Source organism: Macaca thibetana, chromosome 14 (assembly GCF_024542745.1).
Source record: "Macaca thibetana thibetana isolate TM-01 chromosome 14, ASM2454274v1, whole genome shotgun sequence".
Lineage (NCBI taxonomy): Eukaryota > Metazoa > Chordata > Mammalia > Primates > Cercopithecidae > Macaca > Macaca thibetana.
In genome coordinates this window covers 65241608-65255333 of record NC_065591.1, presented here as the reverse complement: position 1 = coordinate 65255333, position 13726 = coordinate 65241608, and the positions used below count along the sequence as shown (strand labels likewise).

General features: G+C 51.1%; 2 protein-coding genes across 5 annotated transcripts in view; both read right to left on the bottom strand.

Moving 5' to 3' along the window:
- The window catches only part of PLEKHB1 (pleckstrin homology domain containing B1), a 367567-nt gene that overhangs the window by 6884 nt on the left and 346957 nt on the right, over window positions 1-13726 (bottom strand). The window contains exons 2-7 of one of the 3 annotated variants that reach the window (XM_050756407.1): window positions 7917-8023; window positions 6600-6675; window positions 5552-5704; window positions 4347-4449; window positions 3230-3269; window positions 363-467 (exon numbers count right to left, since the gene is read on the bottom strand). In XM_050756407.1, the coding sequence (XP_050612364.1) occupies window positions 363-467; window positions 3230-3269; window positions 4347-4449; window positions 5552-5704; window positions 6600-6636 (438 nt within the window). In that variant the 5' untranslated portion in view covers window positions 6637-6675; window positions 7917-8023. Of the gene's footprint in view, window positions 1-362; window positions 468-3229; window positions 3270-4346; window positions 4450-5551; window positions 5705-6599; window positions 6676-7916; window positions 8103-13726 lie in introns of those variants that run through there. The other 2 variants (XM_050756405.1, XM_050756406.1) reach the window with 2 other exon arrangements.
- The window catches only part of MRPL48 (mitochondrial ribosomal protein L48), a 525613-nt gene that overhangs the window by 232404 nt on the left and 279483 nt on the right, over window positions 1-13726 (bottom strand). The window lies entirely within an intron of this gene.

The following is a 13726-nucleotide window of genomic DNA, read 5'->3' as shown; positions in this document are numbered from 1 at the left end:
ACTAAGCCTTAGTGCCACTAGGCTGTGGGAGGGAATGACGATGGCTGGTGGTCTAGGAGGTCCCCACTGAGTAGGTGGCAGGCAGCCTCTGAGGTGAGCCTTACAGGACGGGTGTCAGTCTGTCCGGTGAAAGAGGAAACTGCAGTCTCGCCAGCAGCGGGAACAGCATGTGCGAAGGCTGGCAGAGGGGAAAGGTCTGATGTGGCTGGGGGCAGAGGGTACAGCAGAGCCGTTGGTTTTTGTCCCGTGGGTGATAGGGAGCCATGGAATGTTTGTCACAGGGAAGGGATGGACTGGGCCTGGTTTTGGAGGCTCATCCTGGTGGCCAGTATGGAGGCAGGGAGGGCTGAGCCAGCACTTACCCAGATCCGCCTCTCAACCTTACAGGGGCTCCACAAGCGGGTCACACACCTGACCTTGGAGCAAACCCGGCGGCTCCTGGGAGGGACGGTTGCTCCAGCTGGGGCCTGCTCAAGCCACAGAAACCCAAGAAGGGGGAGGGAGGAAGGGGGTGTCAGAGGCCCTCTACGCCTAAAGATACTCAGAGCTCTTTCCAGACCCTACCAGAGCCCTCCGCCAGCTGGGTTGTGGCAGGGAGCGTCCTCTTTCTCCTCAGCTCATGGTAACAGGGGAGGCTCAGAGAAGGCTGACGACTGCCAAAGTTACGCAGAAAAGAAGGACAAGTAGTCTCTTTCCAGAATTAGCCCACCTTCCCCTATTTCATGCTGCTGGGGCTCCCAGTCTCCAGGGAGGACAGGGCAACTCCCATCTATCCTCTAGCCTACCTGGTTCGCTTTACCCCAGCCTCGTCCCTAGCTGTGCCCCCAGGCCCTGTGTTCCCAGTAAAGCTGGTGTTAGGGGCTCCTGGAACCTCCACCTGGAGTGAGGTATGAACTCCAGCATGTCGGAGGACAAAGGGCAGGTCATTCCCACACAGGCTACAGAGAGAAACCCATAAACACAGAGGTGAACACACAGAAACAGGCAGACACAGGCACAAACACACCCGACTCAAATTAGCCCGGGCCCAGAGGGATGTGTATATGTGCAGTAGTGGGAGGTAGAATAGAGGCCAGGGCAGAGAGAAGGCACAGCAGAGCCACAGGAGATGGACAGGCAGAGAAGAGCGAGGCCGCTTCATAGAGTCACAGAGTGCAGACGGTCGCCTTTGCTTCCTTCCCTTCGCCTCTCTGTGGTGGAACTGATTCGCCCTACATAAAGAGGCTTCGGAGCTCCAAGCCAGGGGAGCCCGACCTGGGTCCCTCCACCCTGCAGACTACTGCGGTAGCCTCCTTACTCCCAGCTTCCTCCAATTCACCTGCCACTTGGGAGCCTGAGTCTGCCCCCAAAAATCTGACCACAGCCCTCCCTGTTGAATGCCCTTTATTGCTCCCCTACAGGCCTCAGGGAAAGTCCATTTCCTCCAACTGGACTTTGAGGGCCATCATGAGCTGGCCCTGGTGACCTCAGAAATCATCTCTCCTGTTTCATTCCCCTCATGAATTGCTCTCCAGCCAGGCAGACTCTGGGCCCTTAGATGCACACGTATGTGCACACGCACTTGTGCACTCACACATGTACACACCACTTCTCTGTCTCTGCTCATGCAGTTACTTCTGCAGATAACGTCCTCCTTCCATGATAGGCTTTTCCACTGACTTAAGACTATAAGCTTTGGACAAGTCACCTCCCGTCTCTGAACCTTGGCTTCCTTATCTGTAAAATGGGACTGATAATGCCAATCCCTACCCAGCTGCCCTGCCAGGGTTATTGGAAGATGAAATGATGTCACTGGTGCCAGGGGCTTAGCATAATGCCTGGCGCTCAGCAGGTGGATGCCTGAGGAGGTTTCTAAATGCATCCAGGTCTCCCCTGCTACTTCCCAATGGACTTTCTCTGTAGGTGAGAGGGGGTTCCATTGTGCCACACAGAGAAAGAGCAAGCACAGATTCTGGAGTCAGGCAGATGGGGGTGGAGGCCAAGCTGGGCCTTGGGCGGCTCTTCAAACCGCCACTTCCATCAGTCACAAGCTCTGTTGACTCCAAATCCTAAATACATCCTGTACTCATCAGCCTGTCTCGGCCAGCAAGGCCTTAGTCCAGATCTCCAGTCTGTTGCTGGGACACTGTCCCAGCCTCCTAAGTGGCCTCTGGGTGTCTACAGTTACCCTCTACAATCCATTCCGTACCTACCAGCCAGATTATCTTTTTTTTTCTTTTCTCTATAATAAAATTTCAGTAACTGACAAACTACCTTTTTGTTTTGTTTTGTTTTGTTTTAATGCCCCAATGTTACAACAATTATCTTTTTAAAAATATAAATCGAGCCTGATCTGATCATGCCATCCCTCTGTTCAAACACTTGTCATGGCTCCCTGGTGCTCTTAGCAGAAACCAATCCTTCATACAGCCCACAAGGCCTGGTCGTGCCAACCCTCCTTCCCCCCTTACCTACTCACTCCCTAAGCACCAGCCACCCCAGCTGTCCTCCTACTCAACTTGCCAACGTCCTAACCTCTCTCAGAGCATTTGCACATGCTGATCCCTTTGCCTGGAATACTGTTCCCTTTACCCCTTCCCCACGCCTTTCACCCAGTCAATTTCTGTTTATCCTTCAGTTCTCGGTTTAAGCCTTGCCTGAACTACCACCTGGATGAAAGGGCCAGACACTGCAAATCTCTGTCAGAGCTGTTATACTGTTGAAATGGCATAATTAATTAGTTGTTCCATGTCTGGCTCCTCACTAGGCTGAGTCCAGGTGGGCAAAGCCCACATCTCCTTGGTTCACCTCTGATCCCTGGCACTTGACACAGCGCCTGGCCCATAGTAGCAGCTCAGTAAATATTTGTTGTGTGGATGAATGAGCTTCAGTCTTATCATCTACAGAGACAGAACAATAACCCCAACCTCACAGGACTGTTGTGAGGAGCAGGTGGAATGATACCTGCACCACACCTGACACATAATAGTTGCTCGATAAAAGACAGTTCCTTTTCCCCAGCTCACGTGCCACTCCCTCCAGCAAGTCTCCATGGAGGCTTCTCTCTCTCCTCTGAGCACCAGTTGGCTGTCCCTTATCCTTTCCCACTTGGGACTCAGGCATCAGAGTTTGCACAAACCTATCCACATGAGACTGAGAACTTCTGGTAGGTGGAGACCGAGTCTGAATCACTCATGATTCCATGGCACACGGAGGTGGTGGGGAAAGGGGGAGAGAACAGGGAACTCACCGGGGTGGAGTTCGCCTCCAGCAGCGCTGTCTTCCATGCTCTGCAAAGCAAATCCCACCAGACCATGAGGAGGGAGTTTGGGGGTAGGTGAATTGGGCTCCCACATTTTAGACTCTCCTCTCCAACCCAGCCCCAGTCTCTCATGAAAGGAGAGATCTCTTGTCTCCCTCAGGAAGACAAAAGTGACCCCTCCCCTGCCCAGTCACATGGATGGAGCACTAAGTTAGGCTAATTCATTCTTCTCATCCCCTCTAGAAGTTCCAGTTTCCTCATCTATACAGTGGATGGTTGGGCTTGGGTGGTCTCTCAGGGGATGTCAGAATCTGACACTCCTGGGTGGGTGCTCTAGCCACAGCCCCCCTCCACATCCCAAATCTACAAACAAAACAGTTCCCCAAAGCTCTGACCCCAGAGCTCCAGGAAGGCCCAGCAGACACGGGACAATTGGGCCTTTGTTGGTTGCCATGGCACCTGGCTGGGTTGGACAAGGCGGCTCTGTGCTGTCTGCCTGGAGCACAGCTTCCCCCACTCCCACACACCCATCTCTTTCACTCTCCTCCAGCGCAAAGGCCATGCACCCCTCAGCCAGAGGGTAGGAAGGGACGGAATGTGAGCGAGCGGATGGCGCCTGCGGAGGACACACCCAGGCTGGCCGCATGGATATGTATCTGACATTGGGGTGCCCCTGCCTGGGACGCAGCCGACTGCCTTTGTAGGCAGGTCGGGGGCTACCCCTCAGACCAGAGTCCCCCACCAGGGCATCTTCTAAGAAGACAGCAAGGGTGCCACTAGGCTGCTCTGCTGCTTTGCATCACCCTCAGGTGAGGGCTCACCTCAGAGGCTGCTAAAGACCAGGAACCAGACACCCGAGGCAGGTGTGCACACCTCCCCCTCAGCAATCCTGAGTTCACCGTAGACCACATGAGGAGTTCACTGTGTGCCAGGCCAGTCACCATGGGCCCTTCAAATCCACTCTACCCACCTCCAATGAGATACCCTTGCTGACTGGCCTTAGTGCCCTCTTCCTACGGTCAGAGAACCAGAAGGCCCAATGAGAAGGGGGCACGTGGTAACTTTCCCCAAGATTCCACCCCATCCTCTCCTGGGAGTGACTCACAGGGCATCATCCCTGGTCTCCGCACAGAGGTGCAGGCGGCCGCCTTCCCGTAGGTTCACAGTTAGCAGGCCATCTCGGCTCCGGCCCTCTGGGGGCTGCACATCTGGAAGCAGACAAATATGGGTTTCCGCAGGTGCAAGCCCCGGGTCCCCCCAGTAAACCAGGAATAGGAATAGGAATTGACTTCTTTGGGCTCTGTTTACTGGCCACTGCCAACCTCCTCTGATCCCATATACCCTCTGAGGGATTCTACTCTACGCTTCTAACCTTTCCAACCTTTCCATGCTGACGCTTCCCTCAGCACGCCTCCCAGTTACCCGGTTAGAACTGTGGCCTGGGCCTTGGTGGAGGAATGTGGAGATTTGCTGTGACCCTGGGCCACTTCGCTTCTCTGGGCCTCCTAATTTCATTTCATCTTCATCCAGTACCGAGCGCCTGGAGGGCAGGAACTGTGCCTGGCTCACCTCTGAGACACAGCACAGAGGAGAAAGGCACTAAAGGACTGATTTCCTTTTCTTTCTTTTTCTTTTTTTTTTTTTTTTTTTTTGAGACAGGGTCTAGCTCTGTCCCCCAGGCTGTAGTACAGTGCCATAAACACTCTGCAACCTCTGCCTCCTAGGCTCAAGCAATCCTCCCACGTGAGCCTCTTAAGTAGCTGGGACTACAGGCACACACTACCACACCTGGCTAATTTTTGTTTGTTTTTGTTTTGGTAGAGACGGGGTTTTGCCATGTTGCCCAGGCTGGTCTTGAACTCTAGACTCAAGTAATCTACATGCCTCGGCCTCTCAAAGTACTGGGATCATAGCTTACTGCAGCCTTGAATTCCTGGGCTCAAGAAATTCTCCTGCCTCGGCCTCCCCAGTAGCCATATGCGACCACATCTCACCAATTTTTTTTTTTTTTTTTTTAGAGACAGGGTCTCACTATGTTGCCCGGGCTGGTCTAGAACTCCTGGCCTCAAGTGATCCTCCCACTTCAGCCACCCAAAGTGCTGAAATTATAGGCATGAGCCACCACACACAGCCAAGGACCTATTTCTTAACTCACACCAAACTGAATTGGAGTTCACAGAGGCTCAGAAGCAACGTCTGTGAAATGCCTCTGAAAGCTGCAAAGAGGCTTCCAACAGCAGGTGTTCTCAGAGACAGTGGGAGGGCTCTGCCCACAGTCACGGTGCCACAGAGGAAGGGGCTTCTGCTCACCATGGCACTCTTGGCCGATCTTTATGTCACGGACATTGAAGTGGATGAGCACACGGTCCTCCTCGTCCTGAGCTGTCTCATCGTGGTAGTATCCCAGGGTCCCGTCCAGCCACAGGGCAAACCAGTTCCGCTTCCAGCGGCGGAGGATGGAGCCTATACAATATTCCAGGTGCACTAGGCAGGCCGATCCCAGAGCCTGCTGGGGATAGGAGCCCCAGACAGACTCCCAAGTCCCCTCAGCCTCAGTCCCTAGTGTTATAACCACCTTTTTCTTGTCTATCTACCCCCTGAAATGAGGGCAGGACCTCTTTCTGTCTTCTCTCTGTCTTGTTCACCTCCTGCCTCCCATTGGGTCTGACGCATAGTAGAAGCTCGAGTCATACATGTGCTGAACAGGGAAATGAGTGACTGGGCCCATTACTTGGAAGCTGCTAAGGCCACGTCCCAGGTCTCTTCAAGGGCAAAGACCTCTCCCTACCTTGAGCCTCTATCTTCTCTCTCTCTCTCTCATTTTTCACTTTGTTCTGTACCTCATTCTGTGTCCAGCCCAGGGCTGGGGGACTGTGGACACACAGAGGGTCAAACCCAGCCCCCCTGGAGTTAGGGGACCTTGGATACACAGAGGGTCAAACCCAGCCCCCTGTCCTTGAGGAGCTCACAGACTGGGACCAGTCTGGGGTCAGGGAGTGGGGAGACCCACAGATAAAGACAGTTCTGTTCTAAGGAGATCACTGTAAGACGCCGTGAAAACCAAGGAAGGAGCCTCTAATCCAGCTTGACGCTATCGCAGGGGCAGGGGTGGGGGCCAGAGGAAAAGCCAGAGAAGTCTCCTCAGACAGAGGCCCATCTGAGATGGGTCGTGAGGAACAAGTAGAAGTTTAAACCACGTAGTCGGGAATTGGAAGGACCTTCAGGCAGAGGGAAGAGCGTGGACAAACAAGGGAAGGATGAAAAGGTCCTGGCTCCTTGGGAGAAGGGTTCCCTGTGGCAAGCCCAGTAAGCCACTTCCCTTACCCTGCCCCAGGACCAGGGGCCCAGGATCACTCACTCTGTCTCCACAGCCAGCCGCCCCTCACCAGGGCCATTTCTTCAAAAGGACTTTCCAGGGCGGAGTCAGGCGGGATCTGTCAGAGGAGCCACAGGAGACACAGGCCTCAGCAGCAGCTCCCTGGAGAGAAGCCCCCAGCCCTGCCGTCCCCGGGGAGCCACCCAGGAAATGTTTGAGGGAGGGTTAGTAAACAAACAAGGGCCAGGCAGCCTCGGCCTCCTCCCCATTCTCTGCTTAGGAAGAGAATGGGAGCACTGTCACTGTGGGGTCAGCAGGGCAGCCGTTGGTGTGGGGTTGGGGGTGGGGACCAGGAGCCTGGATTCCAGCCTCAGCTTCATAACTTTGGCCACATCCCTCCTCCCCGGCCCTCTGTCCTGGTCTGTTTCTAAATCTGTAGAAGTGCGTCTGCGAGGCAGGCAGAAGCTGGAGGGAGGAGCTGGCTAGCTCAGTCAGTGGAGCATGAGACTCTTAAAGTATTAGAAACCTTGGGATTCTGTAATGTGGAAGTGCAGAATATTAGAATCATGGCAATGGAAAGGCTCCCTCCCATTTGGACCCCACTAGAGCTGTTTACAAAGTGCTTAACAGAGGAGTTCAACAGCAGCTGTGATGGACCGAGCACTCTGTCTGGGTACCCCCTCTCAGTGCTTTCATCCATTATCTCATTTAAGCCTCCCTGCAGTCCTTATTATTCCTATTTCAGAGATGGGGAAACGGGGGCTGGAGAGGTCCAGTCAGTTGCACGGGGCCACTTGATCAGTAAGCAATGGAGCCCAGACTCACACCCAGCAGTCCTGGCTTCAAACCGTTATGCCAGCAGGAGCTTTGAGAACTTCCGATGCCAGGCCACACTCCGTAACAATTAAATCAGAATGTCTGAGGGCAGGAGGCAAGCCCTGGTACTCTTCAAAGATCCTCAGATGATTCCAATGTACAGCTAAGTTTGGATGTCACCGAACATACTACTCCCTCCCCTTGTCCCCATTATAACCCTGTTAGGAAGGGAATCTTTACTCCTATATTACAGATGGACAAACTGAGGGTCCGCAAATGACTCATCCATTTATGCGATGGAGCTTGCACTGGAATCCAGGTAGGTGCCCTCTGTTCCTGAGGGCGACTCACTTGCCAGCGGGTGCCTCCGCCCCTCCCCCACCTGCTCACACCTGTTGCTGCGTAACAAGGGCTGGCACACCTGGGCTGGAAGGCCCGGCCTTGTCCTCTTGCCACTCCCTCCTGTCTCCACGGTCTTGACACAGATCAGACAAGAGGGCCAGGTGCAGACTCCTTTTCCAGCCCTCCCCTTGATGCACCCACCTTGTCTACACCTGTTGCGGATGTTGCTGCCAAACCGGCCGCTACTCGATGCTGCTGCCACCCAACCCGCTGCGCCTGCGCTTTGTGCGCCCGGGAGAGCCAGGGGCATTTCTCTCCTCCGGCAGCGCCTGGGAGCCCAGTTGCCCCCCGGGCCCCGCCCTCCGGACCTGCCCACCCCCAGGGAGGGGGCGTGACGTGAAGAGATGCTGACCCGAGGCATGCTGGGACTTGTAGTCTACCCCTCTAGAGCAGCCTCGCCTGCAATTTTACTTTTCTATTAAGACATTTGTTCACTCATTTATCATGAAATACTTTTTCTTAAGAATCAGTGAACTCAGTTCCTAGAAAAAAAGAAAAAGTAAAGTTGCAAGGAGAAGCCAGGCTCCTAGTTTTGAATGTTTTTTTGATGCTTCCCCTTTCCATCCCCAGCTTCCAGTCTAGTGAGGGAGATTACATGGAAACACACAATTGGATCACAGCGTGTGATTTAACAATGGAAAAGATGAGCCTAACTTTTCCCAAGGGGTTCAGGAAGGCTTCCCAGAGGAGGCCGAAAGGGGCTTTGGAGGATGAGTGGCAGTTTCCTAGGGCGACCCGAAAGGTCCCCTATGAATACTGTCAGGATGTTGAAGAGAGCCCAGCATTTCCGTGTGTCTAGAACATAGAGCGCAGGGGTGGGGAGGGCATGGGGAGTGGCAGGCGATAGAGCTGCAGGGTTTGCAAAGAAATAGCACAGAGGCCTTGCACGACAGGCGGAGAGCTTGGATGTTAGGACGCAGTGACTGGAGCTGGGGGTGGGAGTTTCAAGATGAGGAGGGAGGTGTGTGATTAGGGGGTCGTAAAGTCCCCTCTAGGGCACAGTAAAGAATGGATTGGAGGGGGCCCACCTGGAGAAGGAAGACTTTCTGTATCTCACCTCGGACTGTGATCATTTCCTTCAATAGCTCAGCCCCGCAAACCCTCACCTACCAGGAGCCACAGGATGTCATTCAGAGACCAGAGGCTGTCAGGGCCTAAAAGACTTCTGTCCCGTTCCCTGTGTGGCAAGCGTGCCCACCCTGACCTGGGCCCTTCCTCCTGTCCCAGAGAACTCTTCCTTACCGGGGCTGCAGGGCTCATGGTTCCTGGGCGGCAAGGGCAGCATTTCCCAGAAGGCTCCCGTAGCGGGGCATTTCCCTGAGCGCCTTAGAGATAAGGGGATCAGGAAGGTGCTACCAAGTGGGAGGCTGGAGGGGGGAGGCAAGGAGGGAGTGCACAGACAGATCCCAAGGAAGGTCGCCCTCTTTTTCAAGGCTCCTCTCAGCCTTTCCAACTGATGGCTCTGACCCTAGGTTCACTGGTCATCCCTGGTTCAGAAGTGGTCTTGGCTCAGCTTCGCCGAGGTTCCTGGGGTGGGATGGGGTCGAGGTTGCGGGGAGGACACGAATGGGGCCGGTAGTACTCCCTAGGTTGGGGGCGGGCCTACATCTTCATTTTCCGGCCTGGCAGGACAGCGCCCATCACCCCAGTCCTGGCTGCGCAGTCTGGCTCTTTAAGCCTTCCTCTCTTGCTCCTGAGTCTCTGTAATCCTGACCTCGAGCTACCCGCGCGCTTCGGCCCTTTGTGCCGTGCGTGCCCTGCTGAGGGATTCGCCATGGCCAATCCTATTAACCACTGAGCTCATCCCCTCTTAGCCGACCCAAGAACCAGCTCTCCCAAACCGCGTTTTCATCTCTGTGCCTTTCACTCAGTCTCTGGCTCCTGGAACGTCCCAGCCCCAGCTTGTCCTAGCTAAATTTTCCACCTCCACAGGAGAAGGAAGAAAGGAAGGAGTGGGAGGGGGAAAGAGGGAAGGAAAGAGATATGGAAGGAAGGAAACAGAGAAGGAGGAAAGAAGGGAGGGGAAAGGGGAAGGCAGGCAGGCAGGGCTGCAGCTGGCCTCAGAGGATCTGCGCCTGGGTCCTGCCCCGACCCAGCCTCTCTCCAGCTCTCCCTGCTCCCCTCCCCAATGGGCAGTGGGGCATCCTTCATGTCAGGGGGCGGGGATGGTGCAATCATCTCCTAGATTTCATTCTCCGGATTTAGCAACCAGATGAAAAAGGAAGATTCTCCAGCAGCAGTGAAGACTTCAGGGGAAGACTCTTCTCCCACCTCCCAAAGAGCGGGCACTATGACAAGAAAAAGGAGAAAGGACGTGGCAAACTAAAACCAGACACCACTACGGAATCTAAATGTAGCCGGACTTGGCCCATGTCTCTAAATGTTGTTCAGTGACCCTCTTTGAGAAACCAATAAAAAAGTTTAGGCTCTCCTCAGGAAAAAGTCTGCATATCATTCCTGGGAGTTCATAGACCTCTGAAGCCATGATAGTCATGGTTGGATTGTTTTTAATCTCCAGAGCTGTGTAGATGGGAGGAGAGTGTGAATTGACCAGTGAGAGGTATGACAGTATGTCAGCAATTCCAGCTGCAGCAGTCCTGGCTGTGAGACTTTATCTGTTTGTTTAATCAACTAAAACTTATTGAGACTAATAAGCCAACAAGTAACTTTTACATTTCTTTATGGCTGTGGTGCACAGAACCATTGGCAGAGAGGAAAAGATTTTGCCATTTCAAGTGTCCCTGGTGAAAGAACAGCCCACAGATTGTTTAGGAAATAATGGACTGGCTCATCAAATTCAAATTTACTACTTACATTTTCTAGAGAGTATAATATAATGAGAATAAGGTATATTATCTTTATTTAAAAAAACTTCACGTTTTTATCAAGATGCAATTTGAGCAAAAGTAAAAGTGCTTATGAAAATATTTTAAAATGATAATTTTAGTGAGATATAATTCACCTACCATAAAATTCACCCTTTTAAAGTATCAAATTCAGTGGTTTTTGTTTTTTGGTTTTTTTTAGACAGAGTCTTGCCCTGTCACCAGGCTGGAGTGCAGTGGCAAGTTCTCAGCTCACTGCAAACTCCACCTCCCAGGTTCAAATGATTCTCTTGCCTCAGCCTCCTGAGTAGCTGGGACTACAAGCATGCGCCACCACGCCCAGCTAGTTTTTATATTTTTAGAGACGGGTTTTCACCATGTTGACCAGGATGGTCTCAATCTCTTGATCTCGTAATTCACCTGTCTTGGCCTCCCAAAGTGCTGGGATTACAGGCGTGAGTCACCGCGGCCGGCCTTCAGAGCATTTTTATCACCCCAAAAAGAAACCCTAGGCCAGACATGGTAGCTCACGCCTGTAATTCCAGCACTTTGGGAGGCCAAGTTGGGGGTGGATCACCTGAGGTCAGGAGTTTGAGACCAACCTGGCCAACATGGTGAAACCCTGTCTCTACTAAAAATGCAAAAATTAGCCATGCATGATGGCGCATGCCTGTAATCCTAGCTATTCGGGAGGCTGAGGCAGGAGAATCGCTTGAACCCAAGAAGTGGAGGTTACAGTGAGCCAAGATCATACCATTGTATTCCAGGCCTGGCAACAGAGCGAGTCTCTGTCTCAAAAGAAAAGAAAAGAAAAAAGAAAAGAAAAGAAAAGAAGAGAAGAGAAGAGAAGAGAAGAGAAGAGAAGAGAAAAGGAAAGAAAAAAGAAAAGAAAAGGAAAGAGAAAAGAAAAGAAAAGAAACCCTATAGTCTTTAGCAGTCACTCCCAATCTGCCTTCTCCCCAGCCCCTGGCAAAACTAATCTGCTTTCTTTCTGTACGGATTTGCCTATTCTGGCCATTTCATATAAATGGAATCACGGGCCAGGCACAGTTGGCTCAAACCTATAATCCTAGTGCTTTGGGAGGTGAAGGCAGGAGGATCTCTTGAGGCCAGGAGTTTGAGGTTATAGTGAGCTGTTACTGTACTGCTGTACTCCAGACTGGGTGACAGAGTGAGACCCCGTTTCTAAATAAATAGTTTTAAAAAATAAATGGACTCATCCAGCATGCGACCTTTTGTGACTGGCTTCTTTCACTTAGCATAATGTTTTCAAAGTTCATCCAGGTTGTAGCATGTTATCAGTATTTCATTCCTTGTTTTTTTTGTGTTTTTTTTTTTTTTTTGAGACAAAGTCTTACTCTGTCACCCAGGCTGGAGTGCAGTGGTGAGATCTCAGCTTACTGTAGCCTCAACCTCCCAGGCTCAGGCTCAAGCAATCCTCCCACCTCAGCCTCCCAAGTAGCTCAGACTACAGGCACATGCTACCATGCCTGGCTAATTTTTGTATTTTTGATAGAGACAGAGTCTTGCTGTGTTGCCCAGGCTTGTCTCCAACTCCTAGGCTCCAGCAGCCCTCCTTCCTTAGCTTCCCAAAGTGCTAGGATTACAGGCGTGACCCACTGCGCCTGGCCCATTCCTTCTTATTGATGAATAATATTCTATTTTATGGATATATCGTGTTTTATTTATCTGTTCATTTGTTGATAGACATTTGGGTGATTTCTACTCTTTAGCTATTATAATACTGCTGTGAACATTTGTGTACACATTTTTCTGTGGACATATATATGCTTTATTTTTTCTTGGGTGTGAAATTTCTGGATCATATGGTAACTCTACGTTTAACATTTTGAGGAACTGTCAAATTATTTTCCAAAGTGATTGCACCATTTTACACTCCCATCAACAACCTCTAAGAGTTCCGATATTTCCATGTCCTAGCCAACACTTGTTATTGTCTGTCTTAAGTATTCTCTTATTGTGGTTTTTATTTGCATTGCCCTAATGACCAATGATGTTGATCATCTTTTCATGTGCTTATTAGACATTTGTATACCTTCTTTGGGGAAATGTTTATTCTAATCTTTTGTCCATTTTTTAATTGGGTTATTTGGCTTTCGTTGTTGAGATGTAAAAAGTTTTTAAAACTAATACAGTCATTTTCTAACTTATTTTTAAGGCTAAGGTGTGGTGGCATGCACCTGTGGTCCCAACTACGAAGGAGGCTGAGGTGGTAGGATCGCTTGAGCTTGGAAAATGGAGTGCACCACTGCACTCCAGCCAGGAAGTGTAATGGTTAGTTTTATGTGTTAACCTGGCTAGGCTACCGTCCCCAGTTACTCAATCTAACACACTAATCTAGGTGTTACTGTAAAAAAATATTGTGTAGATTTGGTTGACCTACACAATCAGTTGAAGTTAAGTAAAGGAAATTCTCTTTGATAATTGGTGGGCCTCACCAATCAGTTGAAGGGTCTAAGAAGCAAAACAGGTTTCTCTGAGAAAGAAGAAATTCTGCCTGTGGATTGAACTATAGCCTCAGCCCCAGCCTGAGAGTTTCCAGCTTGCTCTGCAGATTTTAGACTTGCCAACCCCTCAATCATATAAGCCAATCCCTTAAAATAAATCTCTTCATATATGTATATATCTCCTACTATTACTGTTGCTCCGGAGAGCCCTGACTAATGCAGGGAAGAAGAGGATATCTTCCTTCCATTAACTCCCCATTCGAATCAATTGGAAACATCAGGTTTGGGAATGAAGGAGGAAGGCCTGGCAGACAAGGAGATCTGAGGGGAGGGTGTTGAGAGCCTCCCGTCTAGAGGAAATGGTACCCCATGTCTAGAGATGGGGAGCAGTGAAAATATTCCCTGAACAATACTCCATCTGGATCATCAGATGAATAAGGACTTCTAGAAGCTCAAGTTTAATCACTGTTTTCTTTATTCTTTGGTTTTTGTTTTTTTGAGACAGAGTCTTGCTCTGTTGCCCAGGCTGGAATGCAACGGCATGATCTTGGCTCACTGCAACCTCTGCCTCCTGGGTTCAAGCGAGTCTCATGCCTCAGCCTCCTGAGTAGCTGAGACTGCAAGTGTGCACCACCATGCCCAGCTAATTTTTGTATTT